This window comes from Rattus norvegicus, chromosome 1, assembly GCF_021556685.1.
Source record: "Rattus norvegicus strain SHRSP/BbbUtx chromosome 1, alternate assembly SHRSP_T2T, whole genome shotgun sequence".
NCBI lineage: Eukaryota > Metazoa > Chordata > Mammalia > Rodentia > Muridae > Rattus > Rattus norvegicus.
This window is the reverse complement of record NC_141534.1, coordinates 97,586,629-97,612,979: the sequence shown is the minus strand read 5'-3', so window position 1 is coordinate 97,612,979 and position 26,351 is coordinate 97,586,629. Positions and strand designations below refer to the sequence as shown.

The 26,351-nt window shown below is 52.7% G+C and overlaps 1 protein-coding gene across 8 annotated transcripts; it reads left to right on the top strand.

The window, feature by feature from the left end:
• Gramd1a (GRAM domain containing 1A) lies at nt 1-26,351 on the top strand. Of its 8 annotated transcripts, none has more exon segments than NM_001399636.1 (20): nt 1-132; nt 801-1,089; nt 12,140-12,356; nt 12,447-12,467; nt 13,111-13,195; nt 13,338-13,441; nt 13,528-13,623; nt 14,716-14,796; nt 16,006-16,118; nt 16,331-16,481; nt 16,921-17,122; nt 17,676-17,819; nt 19,821-19,939; nt 20,023-20,165; nt 21,370-21,473; nt 21,559-21,732; nt 21,813-21,900; nt 23,044-23,151; nt 23,237-23,357; nt 25,884-26,351. In NM_001399636.1, coding segments are annotated over 19 exon segments (2,424 nt in total). In that variant the 5' UTR covers nt 1-132; nt 801-829; the 3' UTR covers nt 25,977-26,351.

Sequence of the window (26,351 nt, the reverse complement as noted above, 5' to 3'; positions counted from 1 at the left end):
ACTCAGACTAGCTGTTCCGGCCTGAAGGTCATGAGTCTCCGGCCCAGCCCAACTCAGGGAATAAAGGAAGGGCCAGGCTTTCTCTTACACTAGAAGTCTGAACCCTGTGAGACAGAAGGAAGAATTCACAAGGTAGGGGTCCTGGGTCTCCAGAGTGCTGGTAAGGCCCAAGCTCGGCCTGGGCCTGAGAATCAGGGTCTTCTTTAAAGCTGCCCTTCCCTTGTCCCCAGTGAGCTGGGTTGCAGAAGCCTTTGCTGCCTTCTCCTGTGAGGAGACAGGCTCTGGGCTGGCATTGCCAGACCCGAGCGAGCGTAGGTAGCAGTAGGGGTCCGCTTCCTCCCAGCTGTGCAAGGCACCTTCCCTTTGTTTGTTTTGGTTGAGGCATTGAGAAAAACAAGGAAGGGAAGTCCTAAGTCTGCCTTTCTCTGACCCAGCTTGTCCAGCTATGTTGGAAACTCGGTGAGGCCTGGTTCTTTTTCTGGCCCTTGTGTGTACAGGGAGCATAGTGTCTGGGCCTTAGAGTACAGCCACAGTGAATGCTCAGGGAAGACTGTTTACCAAGCTGTCTGTGAGCTCTGAACTGGGCTCTGTGGGGCTGGACGCTCAGCACTGGCTGTTTATTCTGGAACATTCTCTCTCTATAGGGCCTTTAGTATGACCAGAGAAAAATGGAAGTTTACAGTCACGGGGGTACTATGTCAGCAAGAGGTGGGAATCTCACTCAGACCTCTGCCAAGCCACCCATCCCAAATTGTACTTGCACAGGACTCTCTGATTTACGACTCCTTTCTCTCCCTTAGGGGCCACACTGCTGTCCAAATTCCTCCTCATGGCTGACCTGCTTCCTCTGCTGCCCTGGGCTCCCCAGGGGGCTCAGGGTGCTAACCAGGACTCATCTGGGTCTCCAACTGAGCAACAGACACAGGATGACAATGTCCAGGACCTCTCTCCTAAATCCTGGAGGCTCTTGGGGGTGCCTGCCATTCACATAACTCCATCCAGTGATGGGGAATCACCTCCAGGCACCCCAAATACACCACGATTTCAGAGTCTGAAGACCCTGGACCCCGAGTGTCTATCTCAGGACAGGTCAGACTTGGGAATGGGATGGGAGGTGTCTTTTGTATTGTCTCAGCTCAAGTGTGGGCTCCTTTTGGTTGATAATGCTGAAGCTCAATTAGAGTCTAGCCTGAGCATATACAGGCCTGATTTGAGACCATGGAATAGATAACGTATATTAGTTCTGTTTCTTTTCCATGTAACCAAATACCTGTCAAGAACGTATTACAGAAGGATTTGTTTGGGCTCATGGTTTAAGGGTATCATCATCATCGCGGTAAGGAAGGTGCAGTGCTAGGAGAGTCCTGTGGCTCTGGCAGCAGGAGGAGGCAGCTGCATGCTCACATCTCTGAGGATCATGAAGCAGAGAAATGGGAACACCAGCTTATGCTTTTTCTTTTTATCACCCTCTCGTATTTAGTCTGGGACCCCAGCTCAGGAGTATGCTACACACATCCAAGGCTATTCTTCCCCCAGCTCTGGAAATGCACTCCCAGACACACTCAAGGCTGTGCCCCGTGAGACTTTAGATGCCTCAGTCCAATGAAGTCAGCAAAATTAACCAGCACAAGCCACAAATAAAGGTCCAGAGTGTGCTTCAGGACCAGTGACTGTGGGTCCAACTGCATGCTGCCAGCAAGAAGACCCATAGCATAGACTGTGGATGAGGGCTAGAGCAAAGGTGGCAGACTGTAAACAGGATTTGGTTTCCAAACAAGTACTCCTCTTGCAGAGAACCAGAGTGAGGTTCCCAGCACCCACATCAGGCAGCTGGAAGTCACTTGTAATTCCAGCTCCAGGGCACCAGATATACCGTCTTGTGGGTTCCATCATATACATAGTCATTCTCCCTCCCCTCCCCCCCCACACTCACTATTCAAAAACATCTTTTTAAAAATTAATTTTAAACATTGAAAATAATACCAAGGACAAGGACAAGGCTAAGCGAGGACAAGTGTGGTTTCCTGCATCTCCAGTGGCAAGACATATTTCTGTGTGTGCCATCAGCCACCACAAGAGCTATTTCCTGCTGTGGCTCACAGGTGGGTGTGAAGCATTCAAACAAAACTTCTCCAAAGAAAAACTACTCCTAGCCCAGAGAGACTGAAACCAAGAGGCTCAAGGGCAGAGCATCAGCAAAGGAAAGAACAGGACAGACTGACCTTAAGTAGAAAGAACTGTGTGTGTATGTGTGTACTGGGGTTTCTCCCCAACTATGGAGGCTGATTAAGACCAAATGTTCAGGAGGCAGAGTGCTGCCCGCACCAAAAAAGTCTCAGAAACTAGGATGATCAAGTGGGAGGGAGAGGCAAATTGCAGAAGGATAAGATGGGGACTAGTTGTATATCTTTCAAAGATACGGAATAAGAGGCTGGCTTGTTGATGCTGGGGGCGTTGTAACAAAATCACATAGGAGGGATCCACACTGACTTCAGGGCAGTAGGTACCCTGCCTGCCCAGGCAGAGAAAAGAGAGGTAGGCACTTGGGCCTTTGATGGTAAATGTTATAGTGTATCTGTTTTTAAAGGTGTGTTTCTAAAATGTGTCTTCATGTGTATCTGTGCATGTGCATGCGGGTGCCTACAGAGGCAAGAAGAGGGCACTGGATGCCCTGGAGAGGAGTTAATGTATCCTGGGAACCTAACTCAGGTCCCTTGCAGAAGCAGAACGTGTTCTTAACCACTGAGCCAGCTCTTCAGCCCAGTTTGTTTCTGAGACAGGCACTTACTTTATTCTCTAGGCTGACCTCAAACTCTTGGTCCTCCAGCTTCAGCCTCCAGAGTCCTGGAATGACAAGGGTGTGCCACCACGTGGGACTTAACAGCTAGTCAGTCCTTCCCCTCCTCTCCTCTCCCTCCTTCCTTCCTGCATTACCTTGGCAAGTCCAAACTCTATGTAGACCAAGCAGGACTAAAATTCACATCGATCTTCCTGCCTCTGCCTCTGCCTCCCAAGCACTTCTAAGGCCTGTCATACCATGTCAGTTTAACAGTTCAATTCATCTAAAAAAAACAAAACAAAACAAAAAAAAAAAAAACAAAAAAATCCAACTAAAATGACTACCCACTCAAAGAAGTCCTGAGTGATCTTTTTGATATGCAAATTTGAGCACAATGGCCTCCCTCGTAAACACGTTAATGACTTTCCATTGTTCTTAGATACAATTTAGAACCGTTAAAGAAATAAGTGAGACTTTTTATGCATACTTAACTGCATATGATGATTGAGACCCGGATGTTCTTTATACATTTTTTCTATTTGAAATGAATATTCTCTACTTAAAAATATAAAAATTTCTGGGGTTGGTGGTTCCTGCCTGCAATCCCACAATCCCAGCATTTAGGAAGCTGAGGCAGGAAGTTCATAAGTTCGAGCCCTGCCTCAGCTATCTACTGAGGTTTGAGACCAGCCCGGGCTACATAATGAAATCCTGGACCTCCCTCCACACACACACCCTCACCACCAAAGTAAAATGTCTTTCTAAGAATAAACAAGCTACGGAAGTATAAAAAGAGAAACGGATACAGAAAGATGGACACAGCCGTGCAAGAAGTGCAAGCTTCCTCCAGCAGAAGGGAAAGCAGTGAGGCCGGAGGCAGGTGGGGTGAGCAAAGTGGGTAAGCTGGTGCCTGGAGGCCAAGAAGTCAGACAGGTGAAAGGGGTCTCATCAGGAGGGCTCTGGACACCAAGGTGAACACACTTCGTTACAAGGAATGAGGTGGAGCCAGGGTAGGGCTAGAAGTCAAGAGGTCTCTGGTCGGACTTGGCGATTCACAGACACTCCGGCTGTAAGTGGTAACATTGTGGGGTAGGAATGGAAACCAAACAAGGTGGGATTGGGTACACTGGGCTGGGTCCCAAAGATAGTGGTTCACATTGTGTTCTCCTGCAAAGGAGACAACCACGCATGGCTTGCAGAGGTGGGTGCAGGGCTGGCTGGCACAAGAACTCGTCCTACACTGCAATGTATGGTCATTTCCCGTCTTGAGGCTCGGCAGGCTTCCCAGTATCAAAAGCGCTGATGAGCCCTGCCCCTGTGCTATTCTAGGGAAACCCCTCGCCTCGGAGCAGGGGGCTCCCCAGGCCTGAGGGACTTGCCTAAGCTCACACAGCACAGCTAGGAAACGGGTGGGCTGGAGTCTGACTCAGTCTGCACAATTAGACTGGGGAAGTCTCCACACACGCAGAAAAGTGGACCCTTCTAAGGCAGGAACTAAGGCTCAGAGCCTGGGTGGGGAGGGCGGGAAGAGACTTTCCACCCTCCAGCTGCGGTTTCCCCCCCACACCCCCAGACTTCCGCCCCAAGCCAGTTCTTTCCAGCATCAGCCTGACACCCACCTCCACCCCACTAATCAGGGAGTCTCCTGGGTCCTAGGGGAGAAGCCCAGGGTGTTTTGTCTCATTTGTTTGCTTGTTTGTTTTGAAGACGCTCTGCATTCCACTCTGGCCTGGACTTCATTATGTAGCCCAAGCTCAACTCGGACTCACAGCAATCCTCCTGCCTCAGCCTCTGGCATATGAGGCGTGCGGTATCACGCCCCGCCCAGGCTGCTCATTTTAAATAAAAATTTTCTTCTGTCCCTCGGTCAGGCCAAGTCTCCCAGCCGGACCTTCCCCAGCCATCTAGGCCTAGGCCGGCGCTCGCGTCCAGTCCCCCTCCCGGCGGGGGCGGCGCCGTGACGCGCGGGGCGGGAGCAGGAAGGGGGTGTCGCTGACGCCGAGGCGGCCTCCGGCGGCTCCGGCCTTTTGTGCGGGTGGCAGGGTCCGGTGGAGGCGGCGGCCGAGGCAGGCGAGGCCCGGGAGGCCCATCTCATCGCAGCCGGCCGGGTCTTGCCCTGCAGCCGGGGCGCCGCATCCATGTTCGAGTAAGCACCAGGCCTCGGGGTGGGGAACGGGGATGGCGGTTTGATCGGGCCGGGGCAGGGGGCCGGAGTGGGGTTCCCGAGCGACATGTAGGAGCGACAAGGATCGGGACCAGGAGGGGGTACACGTGTCTCTAGTGCATGGGGGATTGCAGACCGGTGGCGAGACCCGAGCTTGGGGCATCACTGCGGGCCTGGGACGCGTACAGGCAGCAGGGAGCTCCCCTAGGCCGGAATAGTCCCCCTCGAGGAGCCCTGACCCGGCACCCAGATGAAAGGACCGCGAGCAGCCCCACCCCCCGCAATACTGTGCAGGCCCTGCAGCTCCTCCCGCCAGTGGTCCCCGTCTGTCGCGGGGGGCTGGGGAAAAGAAGCTTCTTTAAGCCTGAGATCTTGGTGGGGTGGGGGTCGTGTGTTTTCTGACTTGAAACACCCCCTCCCAAGCGCGCGCGGCACACACACACACTCCAGTGCCTAGTCCCTGTGCCTGCGGGTTTCCGTTTGTAATTGTGTTGTGTGTGTGTGTGTGTGTGTGTGTGTGTGTGTGTGTGTGTGTGTGTAACAGCTGGGATCCTTTGGGGGCAATGTTGTGTGCCTTTCTATGTGTTATCTGTCATCTTCTGTGTGATGGCTACCAACCAGATTGTGGAACTCTTGGACCCACTGTGGTTGTGTGTGCGGCATGTCTCATTATTTTAGCGGCACCGTGTGAAGATCCTGCATTCTGGAGCTCGTGCCTCGTTGTGACTTTGGAGTGTCTTGTGGCAGGTTTCAGGGCTCCAAGTGTACATACAGCCTTCCGCTTCAGTCTCTGGGCTGGCTGTGCCTGTAACTTACAATTATGTCTGAGTTACCACGGTGGTGGCTCTCACTGTGATTTTAGGATGGTGCATGTGGTTGGGGCTCGGATGTCTTGTGCCTGTCATCCACATTTGAAAATCTTGGTTCAGAGAACAAGTAGAAATTGCATGTGGCTGCCTGTGACATTGTTGCGCCGCTGGGCCCTGTGGGTGGCTCATTCACCTCTGGTTCTATCTGTGGGAAAGTTCCAGTGTATCCAAATGTAGTATTGTTACATGCCTTGGGTGTGTGGGAGATTGTATATGTCTCCCAGATCCTTTGTGGCTTTGTCTGTTGAAAGAGACAGAGAGACCCCTTGTGGCTTTCTCAGCTGAGGACCCTCCCTCCTGGGATGTTGGGTGTAACCTTAACTGCTTTGTAAAGCCTGCCCCATCCTCACTTCAATATCTGGTACAGCATTCCCAAGCCCCCCTTGTCTATGGGAATGCCAGGGTTCTCTGTCACCATGACAGCTGATAATTCCATTCCTCGACCCCTTGAGTACTGGCCTTTGCTTTGTTTTCTCTGCCCGGTGAATACCCTACCGTTTCAGGGACAGTCAGGATGTATAGGCTGATAGGAAGACTTACCTTCCCATAGGGATGAATGTCTGGGTCACTGGGTCCCGTGACTGGGTGATGTCTGAAAATTTTTGTTGTGGGTTTTGCTGTTGTTTTGGCCTTTAGTGTTTCTGGAAAAAACTTTCCCGTGGTTGTATATGTGAAGCTAATTTATGTTGGGCTTACTGTGTTTCTCTGAATTTGGGATTGATTCTGGGATTCTGTGTGACTTTAGCATATTTGTGACATGTGTCTCGTGTGTGTGTGTGTGTGTGTGTGTGTGTGTGTGTGTGTGTGTGTAAAACTTTACTGGCATTTGTGTATGAATTTCACATACTTACAACACTATGGTTGTTTATGCTTCTGATACTTCTGAAAGGCAAACAGATGAGAGAGACTTCATTCACCTGCAGGCAAGTTTGCCTGTGACCCTCTGCGGCTCCAGCCGTTTCCTTTGCCCACACACCTGTGTGTGTTCCTGCCCCACTGGGCTGAGGCAGATTCTGAGGCCCAGGAAGCCAGTGCATCTGCACAGTGAAAACACTATTCTCTTCCTAGTCTCCGCCCTGTAACGGTCCTCCTCTCGCCACTCTGACCCCTCCCTTCACTCTGCCAGGACTGGCTGACTGGCTGGCCGGCTTGGGCCACCCTAAGGCTCTGCTGCTACCCCAGGGCCCTTGAGAACTTCCTCTTTGTCTCATCTGAGAGCAAGGGGGATGAGCTTGGCTTGTCTGTGCCTCCAGCCTGCCCTCAAGTGGACCCGGGGCTTCAGAATTAGCTGAAGTTTTAGCCCAGAGGTGAGAAAAGACCACAGGGACATCCATGGTCATCTTCTCTCTAGAAACATGCGCAGTGACTTGGGGTCTTCAGGCCCGTGTTTGGAGCCCATGTGTCCTCAGTTCGGCTGGTGGCTTACCATTCTCAGACCTGCCAGCCTCCTTCCTGACCCTGAACTTGATGTCCTGAGAGAGTCCAGCACGGCCTCCCCAACACTTCGCCAGCTCTGTTCTTTGTCCCCAGCCCTTGGCCTCAGTGAGCCTTGCCCAGCTAAGCCCTTTGCAGTCACTCTGGCCCACTTAAGAAACCCTCTCTGCTCCTAATTATCCTGTCAGAATTCAGTGTGCATCAGATTTTAAGTTGGGGTTTTTGATGTGAGTGGGGGTGAGGATTTACATTTGTTTTTGTTTCTCTTTTGTTTTGTGACAGTCCTGGTGATGGAATCCAGGACTTTGCATGCAAGTCCCATCCTCCAGCTTCTGATCGGTAGATTCTTTTGACTCACATGCCCAGCTCCTCAATGGCAATATCCGAGACAGTCTACTGACGAGCCACGCCCCCAGACCCTCACCATTGGGTTCAAGGCCCTTTAGGTACACATCCCCAACTCTGGAGGATGTTGGTATGCAGCCTATGCTGGTTTCAAACTCTGCGATCCTCCTGCCCCATCCCTGGGATACTGCGTTAACAGGAGTGCCTCACCACCTCTGGCTGGAATCTGTGTTTCAAACAGGTCCTGGTACTATTGGTGGTAGTGTTCTGGAGGGCTGTGCTGAGCTTTACAGCAAAGGCAACTGTCAGAGGCCATTATGATCTGTCTCCCTGATTGGTGCAGCCAGGTAGTGGGGACGCACTGCTTACAGTATCCCTACTGTGTTCCGTGTGTGTTCAAACGGCGATAGGAAGGCCTGGGGCACCAGCTGAGGCCCCTCCAGGGTCAGCGTAGCTTCTTGGACAGTTCCAGGAAGACTGGTGGCAAAGCTGTCACTTTTATTTCTGCAGCTGTGCAAAGGGGGGAACTGTCACAACGTCGCTTCTTCATCCCTTTGTCCTACACATGCTTTCTTCTCCGAGTAGCCTGGAGAGGTAAGAAAACCAGGTGAAAGTGAGGCTAGGGAAGCCATAGATGCCACCCCGTGGCTCTGGGACTGCAAACCTTTAAGTCCTTTGTGTCCAAGTGTGCTTGAGTCCAGGCCCTGGGAAGGAGCGAGCAAACCTGGTCACTTGGCTCAGGCTCTGGTGGTGCCTACTCATGGGCACCTGCTAGGAGAAGAAGAACAAGGTGGGGAGCAGGAGACAGCGTGGGACTGACAGACGCTCTGAGGACAGAGAACGTGAGGGAGATAGGCAGAGGGCTGTTGAATTTCAAATAGTGCATGGGGAATGTCTGTCGAGCATGGCGGGGATTGGGGGCAGTTCCACCTATATCCAGTGTGGGAAGGCCATGTGGTCAGAGGGAAGAAGGAAGGCAGGAGCCACGATGAGGGCCGGGGAAGGGTCAGGGGCTTTCCTGGAGTAAGGAAGGTGGGAAAGCCTGGTAACCAGGAAGTCTCTGGCCTGCTTAGTGTAGGAATAGGCTTTCTCGGGCTGTAAATTGGGACAGATTGAGTGCAGACTCTAGATCATGGTGACCATGGCACCAGGTTGGCCCAGGGGGAACCATAGTGGCCCAGGCCACTGTTCATGTCCTTTCATTTGTCACATAATTTATAAAATGAATTTATAAGAATCATGTAAATGCCTCTCTCGCGCTCTATCAGAGCAGGGCTGTGGCAGAGGAGGAACTAAGACAGCTCTCAGGTGTGTCCCCAGAAGTCTATAGAGCTGTCGTCACAGAGAAGTCACTGTTCGGGTGACTGCTGCCCCAGTAGGGTATGGGAACCTGCACAAGGCAGAGGGGTGCACTAGAGTCTTGAAGTGTTGTAGTGTTGTCTAATATTTGCAAGGCCCAGGCATGGTCATGCGGCCTGTAGGTGACTCTTTAGTGACTTCTTGGGTGGGATTCCAAAAGCAGCACCAACCAAGGATGACAGCACAGGCCTGTTGTGACAGCTGCTATTCAGAAGGCTGAGGCAGGACAACCAAAACTTCAGTCCCAGTCTAGACTGCTGAGTGAGTTCAAAGCCAATCTGTACAGTTTATTGAGAGACCCTGCCTCAAAATAAAAAGTAAAAGGGGGTCTGGGGTGTGGCTCAATGGTAGAACAGGTGCCTAGAATCCCCCAGTGAGGGGCTGGGAGTGTGACTCAATGGTAAAGCACCTGGCTACAGTCCCCCAGTGAGGGTCTGGGAGTATGGCTCTGTGGTAGAATGTCCACTAAGCATATACCAGGCTCTAGGTTCAATTCCCAGCTCAGCAAAAAAGAAAAAAAAATTTGCAGGGCAAAGAAGAGCAAAGGCAGTGTGGACAGGGAGACCCGCATGAACTAAAGATTGTACAGGAGAGACATACTTGATGGAATTTCCTGAGGGAACAGAGGGGATGGCCTAGTGGGTAAAGGTGCTTCAGTAAGGCCAACCACCCATGTTGTGTGCCTGGGATCCGCATGGTAGAGAGGACCAATCCCTGAAAAGGTTCCTGAAAGAAGAGATATCACTTGTACTCCAGTTAGATCTGTGTCCCTGGAGTTAGAATCCTTCCCAGGAACCACTGTGCCTCACTCACGCTTGTAGTCTCAGTTTCCACTGTAAAGCCAGACAGTCCTGGGACCAAGCACACAGTGTTTTTGAGCAGCAATAAAAATCAATCCCTCAGAGTGCTTGACAGACTCCCGATAAGAAGTCACCAACGATGTCCCTTTAAAGTCCCCGCCACTCAGCCCCACCGCCTTTATTGCAGTTGGTGTTTGCACAGTTACCAGAATGTTCTGTTTGCTTAATGTCGGCCTCTGGCAGGATGTTAACTTCACAGAACCGAGCCGTACTTCAGGTTTCTGTTAGTGCTGGTCGCAGCCAGATCAGGGCTGTTCATTCAGTCCCACAGTGTTTGTTAAGTATTGTGTGCCCTGTCTCTGTGGGCTAAGGATACAGACAGCGACCAAGACTTCCTCCAGTTCACAGTTTAAGGCAAGCAATAAAGAAACTGTATAAACAAACGAACGGGGTGAGCGTAGATAGTGTGGGTGAGTCAAGAGGGAAGGAGGGAAGGAAGGAAGGAAGGAAGGAAGGAAGGAAGGAAGGAAGGAAGGAAGGAAGGAAGGAAGGACCTCTTTGAGGCTGAGAGACCTTGGAGGAGGAGGGCTGAGGATGAATGAGGTGGAGTCCATTATGCTGGGCCGTGGGTAGACTTTCAGATGGAGGGAACCACAGATGCAGCGTGTGACCCTGGGGAGCTTAAGGAACAAGAGGGGGCCGGAATGATCTGGACAGAGGAGGAACATGAGGCCAGGGAAATAATGAGACCTGGTCACATCGAAATCAGACTTGATTTTCACTTGGAGAGAGAGACAGCCAAGGTAGGGCTTAGAGAACCCTGAGCTGACTCAGGTGGCCGGTCACCAGCCTCCTGGGCTGCAAGTGAGGAGAGACTGAGGCTGAGACAGCAATAGAGAAGGAGAAGTAAATCTGTGCGCCTTCTGTGTGGGAAGGAATGGAGTCTGGGATGAGCAGATGCAGTAGTGAAAGGAAAATGGAAGTCGGTTTTAGAGGTGGTGTTGGTGGGAGTGGCAGACAGATTAGAGATGAGGAAAGGAAGGACATTAAGAACGGTGCTTTGGGGGCTGGAGAGGTGGCTCAGCGGTTAAGAGCACTGACTGCTCTTCCAGAGGTCCTGAGTTCAATTCCCAGCAACCACATGGTGGTTCACAACCATCTGTAGTGGGATTCAATGTCCCTTTCTGGTATGTGTTAAGAGAGCAACAGTGTACAAAAATAAATAAATAAATAAATAAATAAATAAATAAATAAATAAATAAATAAATAAAATAAATAAAATAAATAAAATAAATAAATCTCTTTAAAAAAAAAAAAAAGAATGGTGCTTTGGAGCTGGAGACATGGCTCCTGCTGGTTAAGAGCCCATACTGCTCTTGGAGAGAACCTGAGTTCAGTTCCCTGCACCCATAAGAAGACCCACAACCACCTACAACTCCCGCTCCAGGAGCTATGGCGTCCTCTTTTGGTCTACACAGGCACTACACGCCTGTAGAGTACATAAATAACACTTTAAAAAGAGGGGTACTTAGGTTTACATTCTGAGCATCACAGGCCCATAAAGGCTTGCTTTATGAATAAATTGGTAAGATTATGTTTAGAAAAATCAGGTGTTGGGCATGGGTAAAAAGCACTTGCCATACCATCCTGGTGACCTGAGTTCAGTCCCCTGATGGAAGGGAAGAACTGACTTCTAGAAGTTGTCCTCTGCCCCCACACACGTGGTCATAAAATAGCAAGTGTCATCGAGGGCTCACTGTGTGCCTGACTGTGTTAGAGAGACTTCACGGTTTGACTTCTTTAATCCCACATAATCCCACATAATGATGATTTATGTGGGGTCATCGTTCCTGGGCTATAATGAAGCAGTAGAGGTGCAAGGATGTTCAGGCCTGCTCTAGGGTTAGGGACACAGGAAGGAGGTGAATGGGGAGGCGGGGTGGTGGATAGAAGGATGAATGGATAGGCGGATGGACAGACAGACGGATGGATAGATGAACTGATAGGCAGGTGGTTGGCTAGGTTGACAGATGGATAACCAGATAGATAGTTGGATGGACCGATGGGAGGATGGATGGACTGGTAGATGGGTATATAGGTGGTGGATGGATGGATGAATGGATGGATGGATGGATGGATGGATGGACTGATAGGCAGGTGGATGGCTAGGTTAGTGGGTGGGTGGATGGATGGATGGATGGATGGATGGATGGATGGATGGATGGATAAACTGATAGGCAGGTGGATGGCTAGGTTAGTGGATGCTTGAATGGGCAGGTACTTAGTTGGATAGATGAATGGGTGGGCAGATGATGCACCTTTAAAAATCAGGTTTATCCCTGCTCCCTAACCTGTTCCCCCACCCTCTCGTCTTCCTCTCCCACCCTAGCACCACACCCCACTCTGGCCGGAGCTCACCGAGCAGCTCCCCGTCTCTTCGGAAGCGGCTTCAGCTCTTGCCCCCAAGCCGGCCGCCTTCGGCTCCTGAGCCAGAGCCAGGCACCATGGTGGAGAAGGGGTCTGACAGTTCCTCTGAGAAGAGCGGAGTGTCCGGGACACTCAGCACCCAGAGTCTGGGCAGCCGGAACTTCATCCGCAACAGTAAGGTGGGTGCGAGTGCAGGTGAGGCCAGGAGAGGGTGGCAAGGGCAGAGAACAGCACAAGGGCTCCTCCTGACTCATTTCTTTCTCTTGCAGAAGATGCAGAGCTGGTACAGTGTAAGTATCTATCTGCACGTGGGGCTTGGTAAAGGTATGGGGTGGGGGGCTGTCTGCCTTCTGGGAGCTCCAGACCAGAGAGAGCAGGTAAGGAGTGGGCAACAGGTAAAGAACCACACACAGGACGCTGCTATTTATGGTCTCTTTGGCCTTCCTCTTCCCCCTTGAGAAACATTAGCCTAATCTTTTGAGGCCAACTGGAAGAGTGGGTGAGATTTAGTGATGATGGCGGTGGTGTCTTGTACAGGGCCTAGCTCTTACATGAAGTCAGTAAACAGAGAGATAGCTCAGCAGTTAAGAGTTCTGGCTGCTTCCACAAAGGACTCAGGTTTGATTCCCAGTACCCATATGGCCATTCACAACTGCGTGTATCTCCAGTTCTAGGAGACCAGATGCCCTGTTCTGGCCTCCACCTGCACTGGGCACTCTCACCGTGCACCCATATACATATAAGAAAAACACTCATACACATAAGTAATTTTTTTCAAAGTCAGCAAATGGCAGGTGTTCTTATGGTGACATGTATGGTGTGAGCAAAGAGACCCCAGGGACCAAGAAGACTGAGAGGGATCAGAAGCTTTGGGGGCACAAATAGGAGCTTGGAATCTGCACTCAGGTTCCCATGCCCCAAACCTCTCCACAGATGCTGTGTCCCACATACAAACAACGTAACGAGGACTTCCGGAAACTCTTTAGCAAACTTCCAGAAGCAGAACGCCTCATTGTGGGTGAGTCTCCATGCCTCCAGCCTCCGTTTCTGACCTGGACAGGAGCCTCAGTCCTCCACCCTGCCTCTCTGCTGGCCGGTGAGCTGCAGGCCAGAGCACGTGACTCATGTGTCTTGCCTGTCTCTCCCTCCTCTACTCTCAGATTACTCCTGCGCCCTGCAGCGGGAGATCCTCCTCCAGGGCCGCCTCTACCTCTCTGAGAACTGGATCTGTTTCTACAGCAACATCTTCCGCTGGGAGACCACGGTGAGTCGAGCTGCAGGTGGATGCAGAGGGGCCTCGGGGCCGGCAGGGCTCCCAGCTCGTTCTCACTGCCCTGTGCTGTCTTTAAGATTTCCATCCAGTTGAAGGAAGTGACCTGTCTGAAGAAGGAGAAGACGGCTAAGCTCATCCCCAATGCCATTCAGATCTGTACCGAGAGTGAGAAGGTGAGTGGTGGTGGACCGATGTGGGGGGGCCACACCAGGATCACAGCAGAGACCCCCTCCAACTTACCTAGGCACTCCCATCAGAGCAGAGCCCCATTTGTGTTGAACTTGGCCTGTTTATTGTCTTGCCCCTCACGGTGGTCCAGCTCCACTCATTTTGGCTGGGACCCCTACAGTATTCTCCTATGCAGTGGCCCCTCACATAAATGTCTGGCAATGATCCTAAAATTTCCTGTGAACCCACCAGTTCAAATCTCAAAACTGGGATAGGAACTGAGGGCTATATGTCTTCCAGAAAAACACCCCACCATAGAGCCATCTCCCTAGATCTTGTTTTGTTTGCTCTTTGTTTGGTGACAGGGTGTCTTGCACCGCTCTTTCTGTCCTGGAACCCACCATGTCGTTCAGGGTGGCTTTGAACTCACAGAGATCTGCCTGCCCTTGCCTCCTGAGTCCTGGGATTCAAGGCTTGCTTGTTTGTTTTAAATATTTATTTCCTTTTATTTTACATGTATGACTTTTATCTTGTTTATGTGTATCACATACCTGTAGTACCCATGAAGGCCAAAAGAGGGCATCAGATCTCCTAGAACTGGCGTTAGAGATGGTTGAAAGCTCCCTGGACGGGGTGTTGTGGAACCCAAGCTGGGTCCTCTGTAAGAACAGCGGGCAGTCTTAACAATTGGGCGAACTCTGTAGCCCCTAGACTTTGTGTTTGTTTTTGAGACAGGGTCTGCCTGTGTAGCTCAGATTGACCTCAAATTCCAAATCTTGGCACCACTGCCCTAGTACTGGGTCAGCAAGAGCCACACCTGGCATTTGTCCTCAATTATAGCCCCATATCTGCTTGGTTGAGAGAGAGCTGTGTCACTCTGGGGTCCTAACAGGAAACAGGAAGGATTAGGCAATGACCCGGCTGTTTTGTCAGCCCAGAGCTGGAAGAGCTAGCCATCCCTGACAGCAAAGAGGACTAGGAAAGGCACTGAGCATTGCTTCTGCCTTAAGCATGGGGAAAGCTCCTCCCCATGATGGTGACCACTGGGTGTTCCTGCCCCATCTTGTCTCTGTATCCTCACGCCCCTCTCTTTGCAGCATTTCTTCACTTCCTTCGGGGCCCGAGACCGTTGCTTCCTCCTCATCTTCCGTCTCTGGCAGAACGCGCTGCTCGAGAAGGTATGAATGGTGCTCAGGAGGACAGAGTTAACTGGGCAGGACCTGGAACTCATAGGAAGCTCCCAGCTCTTCTCTGTGGGCACCAGGCCCTTTTGCATCTGTGGCTTCCCCAAAGGTCTTGCCAGGAATAAGCCAAGAGTTCCTGTGCCTAGCGTTGAAGCAGAGTCTCTGATGAAGGAGGAAGGGATTAGTACAGGCTGGTCCCCAGTGCCAAGGGAAGGCTCCATGTGAGGTAATACTCAGCAGGGAGGAAGGGGCATACGGTCATTACACCTATCCGTCAACACCGCTGACACCCCTGAGACACTTTCCCATCCCTGCTCGGCTGTGAGCCTGGCCCTCTCGGGACGCTCATCCCCCAGGAGAGCTCCAAACTGGCCATCCTCATAAGTAAAATGACCAGAGACCTCCCTCCTCTCGGGAGCCGGATGGGGCGGCATCCCCAGAAAGGACAAGGCCAGAGGAAGGCCCTTCGGTTCCATCCCCACCACCAGGCAGTTGTGTGTGGCCAAGGGGACCATCTCTACTTCAGAGCTCCCAGGACTGGATGTGGGCTGGGCTCAGTGATGTGCTGTATCTCATTTTGAGTGGATTAGGCATAGCTGGGGCTCTATCTCAGTACTGTCACCTCCCAGCGGGGTGACCTTGGATGGGCGACTGGGCACATCTTGTCTTGAAGTCTGATAGTGTGGCACTAGTATCTACTTTGAGGTAGGACTTACACAACGCTTAGAGCAATGCCAGCAGCGGCCGCTGCCCTGGCTGCTATGATTGGCTGTTATTATTTCATTGTCTCTGGGGGCCAGCCAATCAGTGGGCAGTGGGACGCCAGGGCTGCTGAGGATAGATAGAAGAGGATGGAGACCAGACGGCATAGGAGGCTGGAGCTTGGGCTCCTCTGGAATCCGACTGGCTTTGAATCCCCACGGGTCATTTGCGTGACCTTGAACACATGACTTCTCCTTATGGACTTTCCGGATCCTCCTCAGTAAAAATGGGAATCTTCCCTAGCCAGAGCACTATGGACTTAAGGGGTATGGGTTGTAGGGCCCAGGGCTCTGCAGAAAGAGGCAGGCTAGTGACAATGTGTTAAGTGGCGATGGGTAGAGCCTGGAGTGGATAGCCATGCTGCCCTCTTGTGGAATCTAGAGGAACTGCTGGGACCAAGCAGTAGAAACAAGAGGTCAACCTCCTATCCCTTATGCCTAGACACTGAGTCCTCGAGAGCTTTGGCACCTGGTCCATCAGTGTTATGGCTCGGAGCTGGGCCTCACCAGTGAAGACGAAGACTATGTCTGCCCCTTGCAACTGAATGGACTCGGGTGAGTTGGAGGTAGAAGATGGCTGGCTCAAAGGGATGACAGGAATTTCTGAGAGACCCTCCTGGGTCCCTTGGATCTGCTGTCCAGAAAGGAGTTGCTGACAGATATGAGGTTACTGTGCACAGCCCGGGGGAGGCGGGGGAAGCACAGTGAGTGTAGCATATGGAAGCTGGAGGGTCCAGCCAGCCCCCCACTTCTCCTTTCCCTTGCAGGAGTCCCAAAGAGGTGGGAGATGTGATTGCACTCAGCGACATTAGCCCCTCAGGGGCAGCCGACCGCAGCCAGGAGCCAAGCCCCGTGGGTTCAAGGTGTGGCCGGGTCACTCCAAACCTCTCTCGAGCCAGCAGTGATGCAGACCATGGGGTAAGCAAGTGGGTGCTTGTGGGGAGAGATGGGAAGATTGGGAATGGAGGAGGGAGGGCAGAAGATCAGTGGACGAGGAGGGGCTTGGCAGAGGGATGAGGTGCTCATGGATGGAGAGAGGAAGACAGGCGAGGAACATAGAGGTGAATTGGGCAAATATATGAGGATGGGGGGAAGGAGGAGACAGAGGGGATCAAGGTAGATGGATAGGAGACCGATGAGCAGCAAGCATTCGAGTAAGTCCCCATCACTGGGTGGTCCTGAAGCCTCTGTCAGACTAGCCAAGGGCCCCCAGGGACAGACATCTTGTCTCGAGGGTTGATCATTCTGGCCACAACCTACACTTTAGTCTATCGGACTCTTGTGGCCAGAGTGGGACTGTGGGAACCCTTGGGCTGGGGTTGAGGTGTGGAAGGCTGGATGGAGCTCTTCTCTGCAGGCCGAGGAGGACAAAGAAGATCAGACGGACAGTCAGCTGGATGCCTCCTCCAGCCAGACAGTGACCCCAGTAGCAGAACCTCTGAGTGCTGAGCCGGCCCCGCCAGATGGGCCCACGTCCAACCTGGGTCCCCTGGATCTGCTGTCCAGAGAGGAACTGTTGACAGACACGAGTAACTCCTCCTCATCCACTGGGGAAGAAGGTGAGGCGGGCGGCCCCCATTCGTTCGCTTTGGTTATACCCATTAGAACTCGTGAGAGTGGAGGCATTGGTACACAGGGCAGATGCCGGGGGTGTCGGTCAAACAGCATTCCTGGAACCCTGCACTAATGGTTATGTGGCCAGGAAAGGCAGGCTATAAAATTGATTATGTTCGTTTTCCCTGTACCAGCTTTCAGGTCGACTTTATTCTTGTGAGCCCAGAGACAGAGCCCTAGGTCTGGCTTCCAAACAATGTGACGGCTGCAGAAATCCCAGCCGTGGCTCTGATGGGTCTGACATGACGAATGATCCCAGTTGACTGTAGGGGTCTGGGCACCGCTGCAGTGTCTTTTATTGGCTGGGCTGGGGTGCGTGCCTACCTTCAGCCAACCCTATGTTATAGGGAAAATTGAGTGGTGTTTCAGGTTCTCAGTGTCTCTCGTTCAGGAAGATGGGTTTGCCCCTCCACCCTGGAGGCCTGGGAGTGAGGAGGAGCAGTTGACCCAAAGGAACCCAGAGACTGTGCACATAGTGAGGACACTTTTGTCTCCCAGGTGACCTGGCTGCATTGCTGCCTGACCTCTCCGGCCGGCTCCTCATCAACTCCGTCTTCCACGTGGGTGCTGAACGTCTACAGCAGATGCTCTTCTCGGACTCTCCATTCCTGCAAGGCTTCCTGCAGCAGCGCAAGTTCACAGGTCAGGGGGCAAAGGCAGCAGAGGACCCTGGGTCTGGCACTGGCGGGAGCAGGCTTCATGCTACCTCTGGCCAGCAGTGGCCATGGAGAGGGTTTTCAACCTCTCCATGCCTGATTCTTCTGCACACTGTGTGCACTTTGTAGTGCTCGTGTTAGAGTGAGAGGGGAGGGAGTTGCTACCTGGAAAGGGCCGCTAGCAGTAGCTGTACTAAGGTGAACCAACGCCCGCCAGTGCCCGCTCTCTCAGACTCCTGGAGTACGGGGCAGCCGTAGAGTGTCCGAGGCTTGGTTTTAAGCAGATATTACTCCTGGGTAGAGCAGACACAGTCCTCAGGAGACTAGAATGGCCTAAGCAGTTGGTTCACTCCCTAAAGTGCATTCTGTGCAAGCACGAGGACCCCAGTTTGAGAACCAGAACCCACATAAAATGCTGGTACTGGACCAAGGTCCACTGAGTAACGGCGTTTACCCAAGACCCACGTGGTAGAAGGAAAGAACCACACGTTTCCTCTGACACACGTGTGCCCGGTACACGTGTGCCTGGTACACGTGCCCACCCCCATAAATAAATAAATGTAGTAAAATGTTTTAAAGGGGCTAGAGAGATGGCTCAGAGGTTCCGTGCATGTACTGCCCTGCAGAGGACCCAAGTTCTGTTCCTAGCGCCACATGGGTCTAAGCACAGCCGCCTGTGACTCTAGCTCCAGGAGGATCCAACACCTTAAGCTTCCACAGGCACTGAACTCACATGGCCATACCCACACACAGACGCATGTATGACAGAGACATACACTTACACACAGAGAGACACACACATGACACAGACACAACACACAGACACACAACACACAGACACACAGACACAAAAACACACATGACACAGAAACAAAGGCACACACACAGACACTCAGACACACACAACACACAGACACACAGACACAGAAATACACAGACACACACAGACAGAGATACACACAGATAAAGCACATGCAGACACACACATAGACACACACAGACACATGGGACATAGACATACATACACGGACACACACAGGCAGAGATACAGACACACACGTAGACATACAGACACACGGGACACAGACATACACACACGAAGATACACACACACATAATGTACACAGAGACCCAATCCACAAACACATAGACACAACACACACGCCCATACACATCACACACACACACACACACAAACAAACAAACAGACACGGACACATGGCACAGAGACACACACACAAACACAAAAAACAGTAAGGATAAAATAGATCTAAAAGTTCTTTAAGATCTGGGCATTGTGGCCCATGCTTCTGAGCACATGACTAGCAGGCTAGGCCTGGCCATCTGACCTGTCCCAGTTGGTGAGCATCAGGCCAGTGACAGACTCCATCTCAGGGAAACAAGGTGGACGACACCTGCAGAGAAACCTTCTACACGTACACTCCCACATGCATGTACCCACGTGTGCAGCCGCACCCATGAGTACACACAGGCATGGTCACGGGCATATACATACGGACCTGCCTCCCCACCTTCCCCAAGACAATGGCTGTACGATAGAAGAGAACCCAAGGCCTGGGACTCCGCCGGGGGCCTGAAGGATGATGCACTGGGGACCCGATGGGAGGGTGTAGAGAGGTCCTGGTATACCTGGTTCAGTGTAGCACCAGGTATGTGTGAAGGTTCAGGGGACTCCAGGGAAAAGGTGTCACAAAGGTGGGAGTTCCTTCATTTGATGCTTGGGAACAGAAAGGAAGCAGAGGCTGTGGCTGAGGTGGTCCCAGAAGGCATCAGGAGCTCCCCGTCTGTCATTACCGCTGTAGTCTAAATTGTTTTAGCTTCTAAGTTAAAGTGGGCCGGGCAGCACAGTGGCGGCACAGTTGGGGACAAGTCCCCAGAGAATTGAAACCCTCCAGAAAGGCAGGGCTTCCTGCAGCTGAGAGCAAAGAAAGGAGAGCGTGCTCTTCATTCTCCTCCTCCCTCCCAGATGTGACCTTGAGCCCTTGGAGCAGTGACAGCAAGTGCCACCAGCGCAGAGTCCTGACCTACACCATCCCCATTAGCAACCAGCTAGGCCCCAAGAGCGCCTCTGTGGTGGAGACACAGGTGGGCCTGGGTAGGCAGCTGACGGGTGGGCTGGCCCCGAGGAGCAGCCCTGACCTCCCTGCTGCTCCTTCTGTCCCCTGCAGACGCTGTTCCGACGTGGCCCACAGGCGGGCGGGTGCGTGGTGGACTCTGAGGTGCTCACCCAGGGCATCCCGTACCAGGACTACTTCTACACTGCCCACCGATACTGTATCCTGGGTCTGGCCCGGAACAAGGCCCGGCTTCGGTGATCCCGAGTGTGCCCTATCTCTACCTCACCTCAGTGGTCAGGGCTGCCTCCACCCAGCATTGGAAGAGGTCATTGTGAATAGAGTAGTCGATGTGCTCGGCTGTTCAGTGGACAGCTGAGCACTCGTTGAACATAGATATTCTAGGTCTCAGGGACAAAAGTTCCCCTGTAAGGGACCTTAAACTTCACTGGGGAAATTCCAGTGAACTAAATGATTGCAGAATGTTCTTCAGTTCACTACCTCACCTAGCTCTGGAGAAATATACAGGAGGCTGCCGTGAGAGGGCAGGAGGTTGTACTAAAAATATTTCATAATAGCCACAGAAAGGGGCTTCCATTCAGAATGGCCAGTACCAAGCCCCTGAAGTGGGACCATAGGAGTAGCTGGAGTAGAGAAGCAGGAGCATGGGGGTAACTGTAGTAGAGAAGCAGGAGCATGGGAGTAGCTGGAGTAGAGAAGCAGGAGCATGGGAGTAGCTGGAGTAGAGAAGCAGGGGCATGGAAGTAGCTGGAGTAGAGAAGCAGGAGCATGGGAGTAGCTGGAGTAGAGAAGCAGGAGCATGGGAGTAGCTGGAGTAGAGAAGCAGGAGCATGGGAGTAGCTGGAGTAGAGAAGCAGGAGTAAGGTGCATCCAGGGAATCAGCCTGAGCCCAGAGGACCCTGAATGAACTCCACACACAGGCTCCTTCAGACTGCAAATGGGGGCGGGGTGGGAGACCAAGAGGAGTGCTCCCACTCTTCTAAGTGTAGAAGTAAAGGCTAGGACCAGTTGGGAGTGGCACAAAGGACAGTAGGTGGATTCTGGATAGGTTTTTGTAGTTAGAGAGCAAGGCCTATAACTTTAGTACTGAGGAGGGGATCCCAGGTTCAAGGCCGCAGTGAATTCAGATTTATGAGCCCCTGTTACAGGATTTTTTTAAAAAGGGACTGGTGTAGAATCCACTGGGGAGGGGCCGATGGTAGGGCTCGACCATAGAACCCTTGCTCAGCAGGTAGGAGTTTCAGTCCCTAGTATGGCCCCAGACCAAAGACAGTTATGGGTAGACTCCTAAAGTGTGATTTAAATGTAAATGTGGCTGGAGGAAGCTGAGGAGGCCAAGGCCTAGGCTTGAGGTGACAGAGACCCTTCTCTGAATCAGGTGTGGGGTTCGTAGATTGCCCCTACAAACCTGACCCAGGCTCTCTCTTGTCCCCATCCTAGTGTATCCTCAGAGATCCGCTACCGAAAGCAACCGTGGAGCCTTGTGAAGTCTCTCATTGAGAAGAGCTCGTGGACTGGCATCGAAGATTATTTCCACCACCTGGGTAGGGGACTGAAGGCTGGTGGTGCGGGGCGGCGGTGGCTCAGCAGGGTGCAGACTTACCAAGAGGCCCGACTCTTGTCCCTCAGATCGAGAACTGGCCAAGGCAGAGAAGGTGTCCCTGGAGGAAGGGGGGAAAGATGCTCGTGGGCTGCTGTCAGGCCTGCGGAGGAGGAAGCGACCCCTGAGCTGGAGGGGGCACAGAGATGGACCTCAGCACCCAGACCCAGACCCCTGCACCCAGACCAGCATGCACACCTCAGGTATGTCACCTCGAGATAGGCAGCTGGAGGAGATGGTCCGCTGGGGTGCTCCTGGCTCACCCCAAATTGCCATTTTACAGGTTCCCTCAGCTCTCGCTTCTCGGAACCATCTGTGGATCAGGGCCCCGGGGCAGGCATCCCCAGTGCCCTGGTTCTCATCAGCATTGTGTGAGTAAGGAGACTGGCATGGGTTTGCAGCCTGGCTGTGTGATGTGTCTCACATGCTTGGCCTCTCTGGGCCTCTGCTTCTTGTCGGGATGTGGGTTCCACAATCCACTGAGCAAGGATTTCGTGAGATGATGTTTGAGATAGGTCTGGCAGAGTTCCCACGTGCTGCTCAATTGGTCTTAGAGAAAGAAGTCTTTCTTGCTGAGACAACAGCTATCCTGGGGCCCAAGGGAGCTAAGAGGGGAAATTTTCTGGAAGAAGAGACTAAGTGTGTGAAGTTAGCCACTCAGAAGAAGTCAGGTTGTGGGTACATTGTTATTCTGCAACTAACCCTGAGCCAAATGAGGCTGGAGACACAGCAGTGACCCAAGAGTTCCATGGGAGTGGTAGAGAAGTGGGAGAGTTGTTCAGACCAGAGGGAGGGGGCTGAGCTAGTGTGGGAGGTCGTGGCAGCCAAAGATGAGAAGCCATAACAGATTTGGGATAGCCAAGGACGGATGAGCTGAGACCTCCATGGGGCTTGGGCAGGGACACCAGGCATTTGGGAGGCCAGTGTGTACGGGAAGGGCAGGACACTAAGGAAAAGCAAGTAAGACCCCCACCCACCCCACCACAGCTTAGAGCTGACTCAGACCATGTGCTTAGCCTCTTGAGGCCTCAGTGTCCCAAGATCACCCAGGAGGAACCCCGTGATCTTCAGGCTCAGAGCTAGAGACCCTCAGTGTAGGAGGGCCGGGTACCAGCCCTGCCCTGGGCAGTTCTCACATCTCTGTCTTCCCCTCACTGCCTCCGCAGGATCTGTGTGAGGTAGGGCATCCTCTCTCTGCCATTCCCCTGTATTGTAGCTCATCCCCCTGCAGCATTCTCTCCCTGTTCAATGTCCCTGGCTTTTCCAGGGAAGATGGCTTAGTATGGCCAGCAAGCATGTAGGCATGACATAGGTCAGAGCGTGAACCCTGTCTTTTCTGCTTATGGGCTGTGTGACCCTCTCCGAGCCCCTTTCCTCTGTAAAGGGTGGGTAATCACGGCACTCTTTAAGGTATGGTTATGCTAGTGTCTTGGGGTTGGGTGCAGAGCTCTAAGCCTGACTAGAGGGAGTATCCATCGTGGTCCCAGGGGCCTGATTTTGGACTCTGTCCCCAGCCTCATTGTTCTCATCGCCCTCAATGCCCTCCTCTTCTACCGTCTCTGGTCTCTGGAGAGAACAGCCCATACCTTTGAGTCCTGGCACAGCCTGGCACTGGCCAAGGGGTAAGCGGAGAGAGCCTGAAGACGGGCGGGGCTGGCGCACACTGAGGTGGCCAGGACCGTTCACTCAGATTCTTCATGTCCACAGCAAGTTCCCCCAGACAGCCACGGAGTGGGCCGAGATCTTGGCTCTGCAGAAGCATTTCCACAGCGTTGAGGTGCACAAGTGGAGGCAGATCCTTCGCGCATCCGTGGAGCTCCTGGATGAGGTACGAGGTAGCCACAGGGGCTGTAGGGTCATTGGGTCAAGATGCCTCCCTACCAAGGGGTTCAGTGTCCTCCATCATAAAACAAGGAATCAGTCCTGGTGCTGAGCTCTTAGCTTGCTAGGGAGGTCCATGGAACAGAAGGAAAAAGACTCCTACCCTGGAAAAACATCCTCCAGGCATGGCTGGATCCAGCCACTTGGCTGTAGTAAGAAGCCCCTCTTTCTGTTCTGCTTAGCAGGTTGGTTGGGGGAACGGACCGAGGATAGTTCTCTCTGTCATTAGCTGCTGGAGTCACGTGCCCATGCTTCCCTAAAGCCGAGTAGCCAGGCTGTACTGGGCTTGGTTCTCTGCCTGCCTTGGGCTTAGGTTGGCTGATAGGAAAGTGAGTCTCCCAAGGGCATTTGGTTCTCATCTCCAAAAGGGGGTTGATGAAGTCACCCTGTTTAGTTCAGGGGACACTCAAGGTCAGACTGCTGACCTTATGTAAGTGACTGTTATTTGGGCCTTGGCTGTATCTTCTAAACAGTAAAGTAAGGCCATCCTTCATAAGCTGAGAATGCACTGACACTGGGAGTAAGGCCAAGCACTGTAAACACTGAATGTTCTTGCTGTTGGTGAGCCTCGCCCAGGCTTATAGTAGGTGCTGAATAAATACACTGTCACCATATGGTGCTCCTCTTAGACCCCAGAGGACTGCAGCCAGCAGCTGAGGAAGACAGAGGAAAATGTGTGGCATTAGGGTGGGCGCCTGTGATATGGAGGAGAATGAAGGAAAGACTCCAGCTTTGTCTGGTCCCTGAGGGCATCTGGACTCTGCTTAAGGAATTTATGGAAATCCATTTAGTGGGCCTGGGGGTTTGGCTCAGTAGTACAGCCCCTACCTAGAATCCCCCAGTGAGGGGCTGGGGGTGTGACTCAGTGGTAGAGCCCCTTCCTAGAATCCCCCAATGAGGGGCTGGGGGCGTGACTCAGTGGTAGAGCCCCTGCCTAAAATCCCCCAATGGGGAGACGGGGGCGTGGCTCAGTGGTAGACCCCCTGCCTAGAATCCCCCAATGAGGGGCTGGGGGCGTGGCTCAGTGGTAGAGCCCCTGCCTAGAATCCCCCAGTGAGGGGCTGGGGGCATGACTCAGTGGTAGAGCCCCTTCCTAGAATCCCCCAATGAGGGGCTGGGGGTGTGACTCAGTGGTAGAGCCCCTGCCTAAAATCCCCCAATGGGGGGGTGGGGGCGTGGCTCAGTGGTAGATCCCCTGCCTAGAATCCCCCAATGAGGGGCTGGGGGCGTGGCTCAGTGGTAGAGCCTCTGCCTAGAATCCCCCAGGGAGGGGCTGGGGGGCGTGGCTCAGTGGCAGAGCCCCTGCCTAGAATCCCCCAGGGAGGGGCTGGGGGCGTGGCTCAGTGGTAGAGCCCCTGCCTAGAATCCCCCAATGAGGGGCTGGGGGCGTGGCTCAATGGTAGAGCCCCTGCCTAGAATCCCCCAGGGAGGAGCTGGGGTGTAGCACATTAATCAGAGCAAGAGCCCTTAGCATAGTAGGGCTATCCTGCCACTAGCCAGAAGTGACCAGTCCTCCAGCCAGCCTTACAGCAGTAAGCCCTGTGGATTAATTACTTTCTCTGTGACCAATGTATGTGGCAGACACAAAGTAGGTAAACTGGTTGGTTTTCTTCCTCCTGTGGCAACAACACTTAGCAGCCACTGAGGGAAGGCTTATTTTGGCTCGTGGTCCCTGGGAAGTCTCTGTCCAAAGGTAGAGATGGCACAGAGACCAGAAGAAAGGCCAGGCTATAATCAACAAGGCCTATCCTTAGTGACGTGGGTCTCCTGGCAAGACTCATCCTGTAAGTCCTTCAGCCTGTAAGTCCAGACCAGCTGAGGAGTGGGGGACATTTCACAGTCAAGCCAGGAAAGGAGAAAATGTTTACTAGGGTCCTGATGTGCTGACCATTCTGGGGGTGTCCTGGGAGCATGAGAACAGCAGACCAGGAAGTAGATAGAGCTAGGGGTGGGCTCTGATTCTCAAAGGCCTCCCCTAGTGACCTAAGTAGTCAGTGAGGCCCTGCTTGCTGAAGGTGCAGCAGCCTTCCGCTATAGCGCCATCTGGTGGGGACCATTCGACACACCAGCCTATGGGAGATGATTCAGATTTAAGTAGTAACATCTTGTCCCCTTTCTGTGTTTAGGCAGGAGGTATGCAGCATCCTTTGGTTTGAGGCTAGGTCCTTAGTCAAGGTCCCATGGTGTACTTAACTAATGGATGAAGCTCTAGCAGCCCTCGAATCTCTGACATAACTCTATGAAGCTGGGATATTAATCAGGAGATTATATAAATCACCTGTACGTCAGGCAAGGAAATGGGCCCATAGCAGTGAACAGATTTACCCTTACACTGTTAGTAATGGCAGAGTCCGGATTTGAACCCGGACTACCTGAGTCCCACCTTGAGAGGTTACCGAGTGGTGAGGCAGCACGACCATGCAGAGTAGCGCAGAGCCTGTGCTCATCCTACCTCCCCCACCTCTTCCGGCAGATGAAGTTCTCCTTGGAGAAGCTACATCAAGGAATCACTGTCCCAGATCCTCCGCTGGACACTCAGCCACATCCCGATGACAGTTTTCCCTGAGGACTCCTGATTGAAAAGCCACTCCCCTGAACGGACAGAAGGACACACGGAACCCTGGCAGCCACTGCTGGCACGGTGTAAACGCCGCCGGGAGGTTCCTGCCTGCCCCTCACAGTGGCCCCGCCAAGAGCCACACAGACCTGGGGACCATAGAACCAAGATGCACTTTAGATCTGTGTGTGCCTGTACCGGTCCAGCTGCCACTGCCTGCTCAGCCAGGGAGCTGGCCTGGTCTTTGGCAGGCTCCCCCTCCAACTAACTTATTTTGCCCAGCTGGGGTTGTGGGGGACACCTTTTGGGGTGCACGAGACCCTCTGGGTTTAATGTATTATATTTATTTGGGAATAGCAACCCCAATAAAGGGTTGGAAATGGC